Source organism: Protomyctophum parallelum, assembly GCF_964188405.1.
Source record: "Protomyctophum parallelum genome assembly, chromosome: 15".
Lineage (NCBI taxonomy): Eukaryota > Metazoa > Chordata > Actinopteri > Myctophiformes > Myctophidae > Protomyctophum > Protomyctophum parallelum.
The window spans coordinates 22,118,543-22,131,042 of record NC_139710.1 but is presented as its reverse complement, the minus strand read 5'-3'; the positions used below and the strand labels follow the sequence as shown (position 1 = coordinate 22,131,042).

The following is a 12,500-nucleotide window of genomic DNA, read 5'->3' as shown; positions in this document are numbered from 1 at the left end:
CAGTCTCGTGATGTGATTGCCAGATGAATAAAAGGAAGGCCTTTGTTCTTCATGCCGTAATAATACTTACAACCCTATAGACGGAGTGATACAGTAATTGACAGTTAATGTAGTCTAGTGCACTGCACATCCTGAGGGACACAGAGCTAGTGTCTGCTTTGTTTGTGTCTATGGGTGTTCTTTTGTTTTGTTGTTTTGGAGGGTAGCGTGTTTAACTCACCAGAGGTCATCAGACAATGTCCTAATCTAATTGTAGACTGTGATGCCATATTGATATACAGCCATACAGATTCCAGATTGATCACGTGAATGTGATTTTAATTAATATTCTACATCGAAAATGTGAGATGATGCTCAAGTGGGGTTACTTGTAGTTGTGTACCGCCTATGAATGCCAAGAAGATTAGATATCACTATCTTCATCAGAATCTAATTGGCTCGGGTTGAGAATTAAATGGAGGTCGTTCAGACAGCTCAGTTTGTTTTGATGATTGAATACAGCTAAAAAGCTTGTTCTAAATGTGCCTCTATACAGCCTAGCACACCATCTGTTGCCAGATTTGCTATTGAAATGCATCAAATTAATTCAAGTACAGTATAATGATGCAGTGCTGTTCAGGTTCACTACAAAGTGGTACAGTAAACTGTCAGCATTGCACATAAAATGGATATGAATATTTGTCTAATTATGTACTATTCACAAACCATTCTCAATAGCAACACATTGTCTACCGTAAGTATTATTTGACTTATTATAGATTGAGGGTTCAAGAGGTTAAAATGCTTGTGTTGGTGAGAAGTTGCTCTGGCAGAACAATGGATAATGGAAATCCAGCATTGTTGACTGACAATACACCATCTGTAGACTGCTGTACAGTGTTGATTTCATCGACTAAAACTAAGACGAAATTTTTTCGACTACCTTTTTCCATTGACGAAAACTAAATGGAAACTTAATGAAAACTAAGACTAAATATATTGACAATTTCATCAACAAATAAAAACTAGACTAAAATGTTAGGAAGGGACTAGTGGACAAGAGATGCAGTCATTTTACAATCTGTTGCATGCTGAAAATAGCCGATCTACAAGCTCACAGCGCGTCGCAACGCTATTTTCAACAGCGGCATCAAGGCCCGCCAAAATGTATTTTAGTCGACTAAATCAACTGTAGATTTAGTCGACTAAAATCATATTGATATTTAGTCGACTGAAACTAGACTAACACTAAAACATTCCGGGTGACTAAAATGTGACTAAAACTAAATGAAAACTATTTAAGAGACTAAAACTGAAATCAAAATTTGCTGCCAAAAACAACACTGATGCTGTAAGGTTCCATGTCTGGTAATGATATCATCTCTGTTATACATACGGCCTTTATGGTTGACAAACCATGTGCAATCCCTGAGGGAATAAAGACAATGCTGTGATTTATAGGCTATATATATATACAGTATGTAAAGTGGAGCATAGTCCATTAAATATACAATAGATGAGAACAGTAAGAGAAGAAAAAAAAAAAAAGTATTTTCTGTGCTTTATTCAGGGCATTTATTGGGCATCTGACCTTACTTAACCACATGACGGCATGTCTCTGCCTTGTAACTACGCAGTCCAACGGAGAAAAAAACGTATGTTTGTGTAACGAGGAGGTATCATTGCAGACAGACAGGAAATCATGAATGTAATAGCAAATTTAGCTTCCGATGCATAACTGTTGGGCTCTGTGGGAGTTCATAATTTTGGTAACAGTAAGTGACAAGCCTGTGGGTTGTGACTGATTTGTGGCAGTAGGGAGACATTCCTCTGCCTATGTATCATCACTGACATTCTGGAATTCTGACATTCTGAGCACCTTGCATGCATCATAAATACTTAAGGAAACCACTTTATGGAACCAGAACCAGGTATTCTGTTGGCTTGTACAACAGCGCTGGTGCTGCAGTATGGAGAAATTAGTTCTGTCATTCAAATGAAAGCTAAACTTTTTTGAAATAATCCTATTAGAGGTTAAACTCACTGTTCAAATGGCGTGGCGTATACATGAATGTTTAGACTTCCAAGAACCCCAGAATAAGCATACCTGTATATCTGTGTGGGACGAGTGTACACTATCTCATGATTCCATGCAAATCATATTCATCATCAGAAAGGCATCATGAAGGCAGACTGCTTTATTAGTATCCAGAGTCTACTGTAGCTTAGCCTGCCTGTCCCTGAGTACATGGTTTGCACATCAACCTACATTCATTAACAGATTGCTACTGTGATGTCTCGGTGTGACTGTTTCTAAAAGCGACTGGCACAGATAAACTGTGAACTAACTGCACAGCAATATTCTTAGTGCTAATTTAACTCTGTAGAAATTGACCTTTTTACATGGACAAGCTTTGTGAGTTAATTTGATGATTTTAAATTATTATTATTATTAAGTTTAAAAAAAAAACATTCCTTTGCCTGGTGGAATTTACTATTGAATTTATTTATTTTATATTTAAGGACATTTCTCATTAGTTTCTCCCAACATGAAACAGCACCAACAAAGCTCTTTGGGGAAAATGAATCCATAGCATCCATACATTTCATGCTAGCTCCAGTCACAGAGGGAATTGTTAATTAGTCCCAGGTGGACACTGGGGGTGTTGCTGTCCTCTGGCAGTCAGACCTGTTGTAGCTGATACATTTATATCACCAGACATCGCTGGATGGATGTAGATGGTTACCCTACAACTATCGATTCAAACACTAAATCTACTGTACCGTACAAATGACAAACAGCAGGAGCCTGCCAAAGGTAGACCTAAACAAGTGTAAAATAGTGCTCAGGGAGAGCTCACAGGAGAGGCTACTAAAGTCAAAATCATGTTGGGGGAATGCCAAGGCACTCTCCTTCCCTCATCGAAAATTAAAATGACTTAATTAAGGCATCACCAACAAGTACCCGAATATATTTTTGTCACACTGATACATACTGTCATACAGTATGGATTACAATATAACTACATATCTGCCTGACCAAATGCCATGTGTCACAGTGCTCATAAACAGCTGATTTGAATATCAAACATTCTGTTTCATTTGACCAACTAAAACAGTAGACTAATTTGCAGAACTACAAGCTTGCAATGTGTTCTGAGCTTTGATCAGCTATTTTCTTTATCTCAGATATTTGGTGTAAAGGGAAGAAGGAGGGGGCCTAGTACAGCATTGGGGGACTCCAGACAACTAAGTATAGAGTTTAAGTGGTTAAATGAACAATTTATCTAATTCAATTACTGTAATCCCTAACACTGTCACATAATGATTACTCTCAACCCTGGTAGTATGGTCTAAGACCCACATGAAAGTCTAAAGACCACTTGAAAGTATAAAGATCACATGAAAGGGTAAAGATCAGCAGAGATAGCTCGTACAGCATGAAACAGACTCGGAGTCAAAGGAAGGTTTAGATGGAATGATGGGTGGTGAGCGTCGTATGGGATTAGTCGTTACCACTTGACAGCCAGATTGCTTTATTCATCTGACTTTCTACTTCCTTGCTCTCAAGGCTACTGCCATAGTTGAAATACACAGGCAGCTCTGAGGTCTGGTAATAGTGTGGGAGAGAGGAGCCGAGGCGAGCAGAGGCACTTTTTTCTCTTTTACTACAACTCACACGTAGATCACATTGTGCGTTCTGCGTTCCAGAAGCACGCACCATTACACATTCACTCCTACATCTTTCTAGCACAGGGGTTTTCAGCAGGTGGTCCTTGGACCACTGGTGGTGGTCTGTGAAGGTATTCCATGTGGTCCCTGACCTGACCATGCATTTAGTAATGTAGGATTTGTTGATTTTTGTCATTTTCTTTCCAATAGTTGAGAAACAGTGAACAGAATGACCTGGTTACCTACTACATTTAGGTAACATTTAGTAGTCATTTACTGACAAGTTGGAGGTCAAGAAATTCAACAGAAAAGTTAGAATCTCAAGAGGAGGTTGAGTGAGTCATTATTATTAGGAAATGGTTGAGAAACACATACGTGAAGGGCAGGCTATACACATGGGATGCACTAATCTTAGCCCATATCCCCACCCAACACAACAGTGGTCCCCAGGTTGATTCTAAGTCAGGGTGGTGGTCCCTCATTCACAATCAGTTGAAAACCCCTGTTCTAGAAGGCCACTTTGTGTTGCCCCCGCTTTGGCATTAGTAAAGAAAATGGCACTGCCAAACCAGTGGTTGAAATAAAAGGTACACGGTACAATACTCACTGTTAATTGAACTCTGACAGGTTACACACATACATTTACACTGAAGATTTAATAGGGGCGGTGGTGGCTCAGGGGTAGAGTGGCTGGTTGGGAACCGCAAGGTTGCCAGCTCGAACCCAGGCTCCCCCAGAGTTGGTGTCGAAGTGTCCTTGAGCAAGACCCTGAACCCCTTGCTCCCGATGTGCAGGTTGGTACCTTGCATGGTTTCCTCCGGCATCGGTGTATGAATGTGTGTGAATGGGTGAATGTAATGCACAATCTATGTAAAGTGCCTTGGACAAAGGCGATATATAAAAATGCACCATTTACTGTGTACGGTGAGCTTTGATGTTCATGTATGTGATTCACATACAGCACACATAAATGTTTATTCCATATGTTTTCGGGGGCCAGCACCTCCTAAATGGATTCAAGTTTCAGGCATGATAAATAAACCTCAAGGTGCTTGTACTAAGCCGCACTAATGCCTCATTCCAAAAGAAAACGTAGGTGTAGACTGCAATGCTGGAAAATGCTCTCCCACGATGTACGTTATAGCCAATATATGCTGCTTCACGTTTCCCTCCCCATATCCCCAGTTCCGTTGTTGCGTGTCTCTGTGTGATAGCAGCTACCTTAGAGAAATGTGTTCATAATGAACTGACTCACACTCGTTTTCACCCTGCCTTCTGTCCTCCCACTGGGCGTGTGCTCAGCGTCGGGCCAAGCTCATGTTGGTAATGTGGCAGATTACACCTGCCACTTGTTCCGCTCGCTCTTATGCGGAGCCTTCAATGGATGTAATCCAAGGATTTCACATAATGCAGGACGTGAGTGAGCCTGCATAACTGTACACGCCCCCCCCCCTCGCACGCACACACACACGCACGCACGCACGCACGCACGCACGCACGCGCACACCAACCACCACCTCCAGCTCCACAAGTTGAACCTTCACAGATATTCTAAAGCCTTTTAATTTACCGGTATCTATACAATTCTATACATATCTATACATTGAAAACAAAGTGAAGACGCAAATTGTGATTGGCCAGAATGAGATGATGTATGATGAGTCTGACGTATGATGATAAGAGCGCCCCTCACTTCACACAGGTGTGATTTCTTTTTACTTTGTTTACTTTAATATAACATAAAAGTTAGTGCTCTGATCAGGGCTACTAGACTTTCAGGCCGTGAAAAGGCTGAAGGGTGCGTAGTGACCAAAATATCTTTAAGTTAAAATGTTCCAAAATAGAATTTATCAACATTTTTTAAAGATTTTGAACAAAATATCGATTATTTGGGGATGGACCCCAAATATTGGGTATTGGTCAGGCTCTCAAATATTCACAGTCAATGTTGCTCTGTCCCACAGATTGCCTTTTTGTGACTGATTATTTCACCCGTACGCCTCGTAAGCTGAACGCTTTCAACTCCTTCGCCAGTGTGGAACTGTTCCACTTCAATGTGCCTGACGACACCATGATGGCCGTATGGAACCTCATCACCTTCAAGGAGCAAGGGGGCACTTTTGGAGACAGCTGCCCAGACCGCAATGTGACTGTGTAAGTGCGTTCGTGCGTGACAACATTAAATCAAAATAAGCCAGGTGTTACTGTTGTTAATTAAGAGTCACAAAGGTGTTTTTGAGGTGGGCTGTAAATAAAATAAAATAAAACCTTTTTCACAAAGCTTTTAAAGTTCCATTAACTAACTAACTCATTTTTTAGATCGTAAAGTGTTGCTTGAAGCAAGCTCTGCATTTTATGTCGCAACTCACATTGTATAATTAATTATTTGTAATGTTTGTGATGAAAGCACATGTAGCTGATAATTCTGGACACCTCAGACTCTTGCTCTTGTGAACAATGTGGGCATAATTCGATTGGGTTCTAATAATGATTGAATCATCATGTATGTTATACATTTATAAGGGTGAGTTGTAGTTAGTTGCCGGTGTCGCACAGGGAAAATAAGTACGAAGATAAGTTCACAACGTGTCACTGCGATGCACAACCAAGTATGAGGCATTATAGTAAAAAGGCGTCACACTTACAGTAGATCCTTATTGAATTGTTGATTGTCAATAAACAGTCTTGATTCTCCGTATATCCTAGCCCTTCTTGCCAGGTCGGATGTGTGTGCTCTACTGTTCTGAATATCCTTACAGCAATACCTTAGCGTTCTGAGAGACAGGTTTTCTTTGCCATAGCTGAATTGATTCCATTACCAATTCCCTGTGAAGAAGCCATAAGCCCCAGTAACAGGGAATTGAAATAGTGCTTTGTCTCCGTGATTCATAGGTACTTCAGGTCTGGGGCGCCGCCCGTCATCAATCCCCTCTACACACATTTTCCCCGGGACACAGTCATCCCAGGGTCATTCGCTGTCACTCTGACCTGGACACTTCCCAACCGTACCACGGGGGCTTTCAACGTGACCAGCCCGCTGCCTGGGGACTGGTTCTTGGCAGCCCATTTGCCTAAGGATGAAGGGAAGATCTCAGTCAAGGTGAACTTAATCAGTTTTCACAAATACCATGTTTTTTTGTGTGAATATAGGATCCGGTAGTTTATTATTTAACAATCTTACAATATCGCTTTCATAATGATACCAAAGGATACTGAAAAATGTTTAAGCAATCTAACCATCTTGTACGGCTTTCAACATGCTGTCTATTCTGGGCATGTTGTTTGCGGTGACACTTTTAATAAAGTATCATAAAATATGTAAAATATCAATATAAAAAAATTGTAATGTAAATTTAAAAATCTTAAAACATTTCAAAAGTAGCTCATCTACAAGCTCACAAGGCATAACAATGTTGTGAGCTTTGTAGATTGGATATTTTGGCTATATATAACGAACTATATACAGTATAGCTTTAAGCGTGGCTGAAACCTGCAGCGCGGCATCATCCATTTCTTCCTCGTCATATTTACCTTGCACACACACACACACACACACACACACACACACACACACACACACACACACACACACACACACACACACACACAACACCTGCATAATAGTTTGAACCAAATTCATCACTGCTGTAGTGTAGTGTTGGGACGTGCTTCCCTGGAGGCTGCCGCTCACTGCAGCACAGTTCAAGAGTGCATCTGAAATGATTCCCAAACGTTGTCAAGACTACAATATGATTCATTATGCGTGTGGGCATAATGTCTCTGCAAAACCATGATGTCCGTCAACATTAAACCTGTCGTCTCTATGTTGTGCATGTCGTTCATGAAAGTTCTCAAAAATGTACAACGGGGAATGATTTTGATTGATTGATCCCTTTATAAACTTACGCAAGCAATGCTAGGATTCCATTGTGGTCATACGTATGTATTCAATCAATTCATCATCATACAATATGTACAAATGATTGTGTGTTGAATAAGACATAGGCAATGTCCTCCGGGTATCTGTTAGCAGGGAGCAGGGTGGCCTGTGATCAGTCACTATGAACGCTGGAGCTCATTTTAAACTCCACCCTTTTGTTGTGAATTACCAAGTACACACAGTGAAATCCTCAGTATAATAAAGTAGGGCATTAATTATGGAAAAAACATGTATTCAATCAATTTATCATCATACAATACAGTACAAATGATTGTGTGTTGAATAAGACATAGGCAATGTCCTCCGGGTATCTGTTATTGACTACCGGTGTTCAAAACACATGAGCTTGTAGCTCGTTTGTCATACGACAAAATATATATAGTACAAGAAGTGGTTAACTTTACAAAGGAATGACTTCATACTGGATGGGGTTGAGATTGAACGGACACATTTGGTACGTCTGAACTTGCACTGTAGAAATGGATGGGGTTATTTGTATAGGGTGAGGGGGAGATCATTCTCTGTGACGGTCTCTATGTACAGTTAACCTTAAAATCCTCACTGGCTGAGCTGTCTGAGATCATGTTACAGTGAAACATTCACAACACGATACACAAACCGCAATAATGTGTTAGTGATTAAGGTCCAGGATTAATGTGTTTCATTTGTGAATAAAAACCAATTCATGTCTGTCTGTCCGTCTGTCCGTCTGTCCGTCTGTCCGTCCGTCTGTCTGTCTGTCTGTCTGTCTGTCTGTCTGTCTGTCTGTCTGTCTGTCTGTCTGTCTGTCTGTCTGTCTGTCTGTCTGTCTGTCTGTCTGTCTGTTGTGCACAAACAGACATTTCATGCTGAATGGTCGAAATGCACACATTATGTCTAAACAGTAAACACACAATGAACTGGGTCACATGCATCATGAAGTTACATTGGCGTTGAGGAGAGAGCGGTCCAGAACACACCTCAGAGACAAACGTGGTGCAGGCCTTTGTTTCGTGTTTCGTCTGTAATCCATCATTTTTTTCAGATCTAGCCTGTTTTATGATGTACATGGAAACACAACATGATGTTCAGGCCACACCCACCGGCCTGGCTGACAGGGTGTAATAAATCAGTGGGTCACGCAGCTAGCGCCTCCTGTTATAGACGACGTGACACTGGCATGAAGGGAGCAGGGTGGCCTGTGATCAGTCACTATGAACGCTGGAGCTCATTTTAAACTCCACCCCATGTCCCTTTTGTTGTGGATTACCAAGTACACACAGTGAAATCCTCATTCCTCAGTATAATAAAGTAGGCATTAATTATGGAAAAAACAACATAAAAAGTTTAAACAGGGAGATACAGGATTTTTGCCCCGACAGCAACAATATCAAATCCTTTAGGCTGATTTCAGTGATTTTGTATTGTAGTTTGTTTTTCGGTTCAGGTTAAAAAGTACAGTAGATTCAAAACTTGGCAGGCTAGTAGTAAGTAATACAGCTGCAGCTAATCTAACACACCCATTATTGATTTGGTTACCTGCAGTTGTGTTCCTTACTGTACAAGTAAGACGCGCAAACGCGTGAAGCGAACGCAGCTCGTGTGTGTGTGGTTGTGTGTGTGTGTGCTACAGCTGCGCCCTGTGTGTGTGTGTGTGTGTGTGTGTGTGTGTGCGTGCGTGCGTGCGTGCGTGCCACAGCTGCGCCCTCTGGTGGCGGGCCGGTGGTGTAACAGCGTGACACCACACAGCGTGACACACACACACACACAGACACTCAGCCCCTGCTGTCATAGTAAGTGGCTCACTGCGTTCGCAATAAGGTCAGGCTCAGCCTTATGCAACCTGCCATGGTTGAACCCTTCAGTAGTTTTCAACCTGAACTGGAAAACAAACAACAAAATCAGCGCAAGGCCGTTTCATCACCTTTAACTCTGAAAGAGTACGAATGTAAACAAAATGCACCCGTAAGGGTCCGTTTGGATAAATGATGATAAATGAAGCTCCACCCACGCTGCAACCTGGATCGTCAGCCAGAAAACTGGAAACGTCTTCGTGAAGTCTGGATGTGCCCTTACTGAGACAACATGTAGTCCAGGAAGGAAGTGAGACCAGTGTCTGTCACAGGCACTTTGTTGAAATACGAAAATATCTAAAAACACAAATGACCCACACACAAACTCTAGGAAAGTCTCCCAAACATCATTAAAATCAGATTTGGTTATTAGGGGTGAAGTGGCTCTTTAACATGAGGATTATTATTTTTAATAGACCGGCCAGCCTCCTGGTTCAAACTCCATCTTCTCCATCCTCCAGTACAATGGATTTCCATCTGAGCTCACTGTAAATGCAGCGTGACACTGGGAAATGGGGCAAGATGGACAGAGGGAAATTAATTCTGGAGGCTGCAGGAACAGTATGACCATGGTCTTCTTGAAGTGTTCGATATCGGATGGTGACCTACTGTACAACTTTCATATCTATCGTTCTCTCCTCCCTTCAGGGTCTATATGAAGAATGCCAGTATCTATTCCAGCCTCAGCTCATCGTCCAGAGGCTCATCGGGATTTCAGTGCTCTATCCTGGATTCTTTATCGATCAGATGATCCCCCACCATAACAGATCTGCACTTTATAAGTGAGTCATTATTATGTTTTAACGTGTGCATGGCTGAACACTTAATGGATATACAGAGGTCAGGATATTGAGTTGTTTTCTGCACAGCTTACCTAGTCACACCATATGTATCTCACACTTATATTCGTAGTTTTATGTAATACCATAGTATACAATGCCATTATTATTAGTTATGTTTCTTCAGTGAGATACACTCAGCTGTGTGTGTGTGTGTGTGTGTGTGTGTGTGTGTGTGTGTGTGTGTGTGTGTGTGTGTGTGTGTGTGTGTGTGTGTGCGCGTGTAATGCGTGCGTGCGTGCGTGAGTGCATGTCCACGGCTAATCTCACAAACCACTGGACCGATCAGGGTCAGATGTTTTGTGCATGCTGCCAGTAGGCCAAGAAAGTCTATAGTGTAGACAGGCAGGAAATGTGGTGAGACAGTAAGGAAATGACTCACTGTCAGGCTTTTGAGCCCATGTGGTACGCTCCCTAACCACTCGGCTGTCAGGTCAATCATTCTTCACATACCGTGTGTGTGTGTGTGTGTGTGTGCGTGTGCGTGTGTGTGTGTGTGTGTGTGCGTGCGTGTGCAAAGATTGTCATCATCAATATGACATCATAAAAATGACCTATGTGATCCACAAGGAAGCCACGCCTTTATTGTCTCCACCAGGCCGAAGGCATGTGGGGAGAGTATGTTTTGCACTCCGTCCGTCCGTGTGTCCGTGTGTCCGTGTGTCCGTGTGTCCGTGAACAGCTAATCTCGGCCACCGTTAACCCGGTCGATGCCATATTTTGCACACACACTCCCTGGATGCCAACCATGAACCTCTGCCCCAAACTTTCCAGAACGGCCTGTTATAGCGCCACCAGGAGGCCGCTTTGTGCAAAACAAGTTTTTCAATGCCATATTTTGCACACACACTCCCTGGATGCCAACCATGAACCTCTGCCCCAAACTTTCCAGAACGGCCTGTTATAGCGCCACCAGGAGGCCGCTTTGTGCAAAACACGTTTTTGCACAGTACACCTACAGATTTTGTCCAAACATCACGCAAATTGGTACACAGTCTCTCTAGAGCCATTCAACGAAACGGGTCTTTCAGATTTATCAGACTCCATCCTGATTGGTTAAGATTGGCTTCCAAAGTTCACAGGAGTGCTCAGTTTCAAACAAAATGCTGCAAATCATGAACACATCGCGTGATTTCCGTGAAATTGTACACCCACATTCCCACTAGGCCGAGGACGAAATGCCACATGAACAATTTCAACTCAGCCTCAAGGTGGCGCTATAACTGGCCGAAAAGTGTTTTTACCTCTAACTGCACAGATCTGTGGATAACCTGGTGGAGACCTGTGCCCGGAAGGGCACTTTTTCTAGTTAGACACTTATTTTTGTCCACTCTGCGTTTTCCTATCCATGTTTCATATACCCATGTCAAAGTAGGCAATGTCCAATTTGGTATTCATTGCATGAGTTTGTGAATAATTTATTCGTCACACAGGTTTACAAGTGTAAAAAACGTTTTTTTTTTTTTTTTTTTTTTATTTAATTTTTTCATGGAAGAACCTTTTAGTATTCCGTGAGAATAGAGAGGACATGAGTGAGTGCCAATTGGGAAAGATATAGATACAGGTTAAATAAAACAAATGAAAATATAATATATACAGTGATGATGAAATGATAGCAGGTATGTTGTTTTTAGAACATTTTGCACCATATGAGCAGGTGTGTGCATAACGTGCTGCCTTGAGGCTGGGTTAAGTAAGCAGCATTGCTCAGTGTCCATAACCCATTTTGAGCGGAAACCCCTTTTGGTGTTACATACATTATGTTATAATTTAGCTATTGAAAAATAGCAGATCTACAAGCGCGCCACCGAGTGGCGCGCTCCGAGCTTGTAGGTCTGCTATTTTTGAAAAATAGTATAGTGAAAAAGTGTGAAAGTGAATGTTTTTAACTCAGGTCTAAATGGGTTAAGGTGCTGTTTCAAAGACCAGTGTGTGCAGCATGGAAAGGGAAAACCTCACATTTCACATGATTAAAAACCACCGGCTCAGGTCAAACCACAGCAGGTAAATCATCCGGAAGCTTGGACATACAGGAGTAGGTATTTCAACCTGGTAGTTGTGCCTTGTTCAACAGAGGCTGGGTAGAAACTGAGTTTTCTGTCGGTTTTCTCTCATCTCATTTATTCATTCAAATGGACCCTTATGGGTCTGTAACTCTAGAGTGCAGGTCCATTTGGTTCCATTTGTATACTCTCAGAGTTACATTAACATAGATTTTACAATATAAATTGGGGGTCC

General features: G+C 41.8%; 2 protein-coding genes across 2 annotated transcripts in view; both read left to right on the top strand.

The window, feature by feature from the left end:
- Positions 1-12,500, top strand: part of tars1 (threonyl-tRNA synthetase 1) — a 117,279-nt gene that overhangs the window by 21,917 nt on the left and 82,862 nt on the right. The gene's annotated exons all lie outside the window — the stretch shown is intronic.
- tmem8b (transmembrane protein 8B) overlaps positions 10,076-12,500 on the top strand; it is a gene marked incomplete at its 3' end in the record, with an annotated part of 37,149 nt that continues 34,724 nt past the window's right edge. Inside the window, exon 1 of the mRNA XM_083783214.1 lies at positions 10,076-10,205. Coding sequence (XP_083639340.1) covers positions 10,171-10,205 — 35 coding nt within the window. The 5' untranslated portion in view covers positions 10,076-10,170. The remainder of the gene's footprint in view (positions 10,206-12,500) is intronic.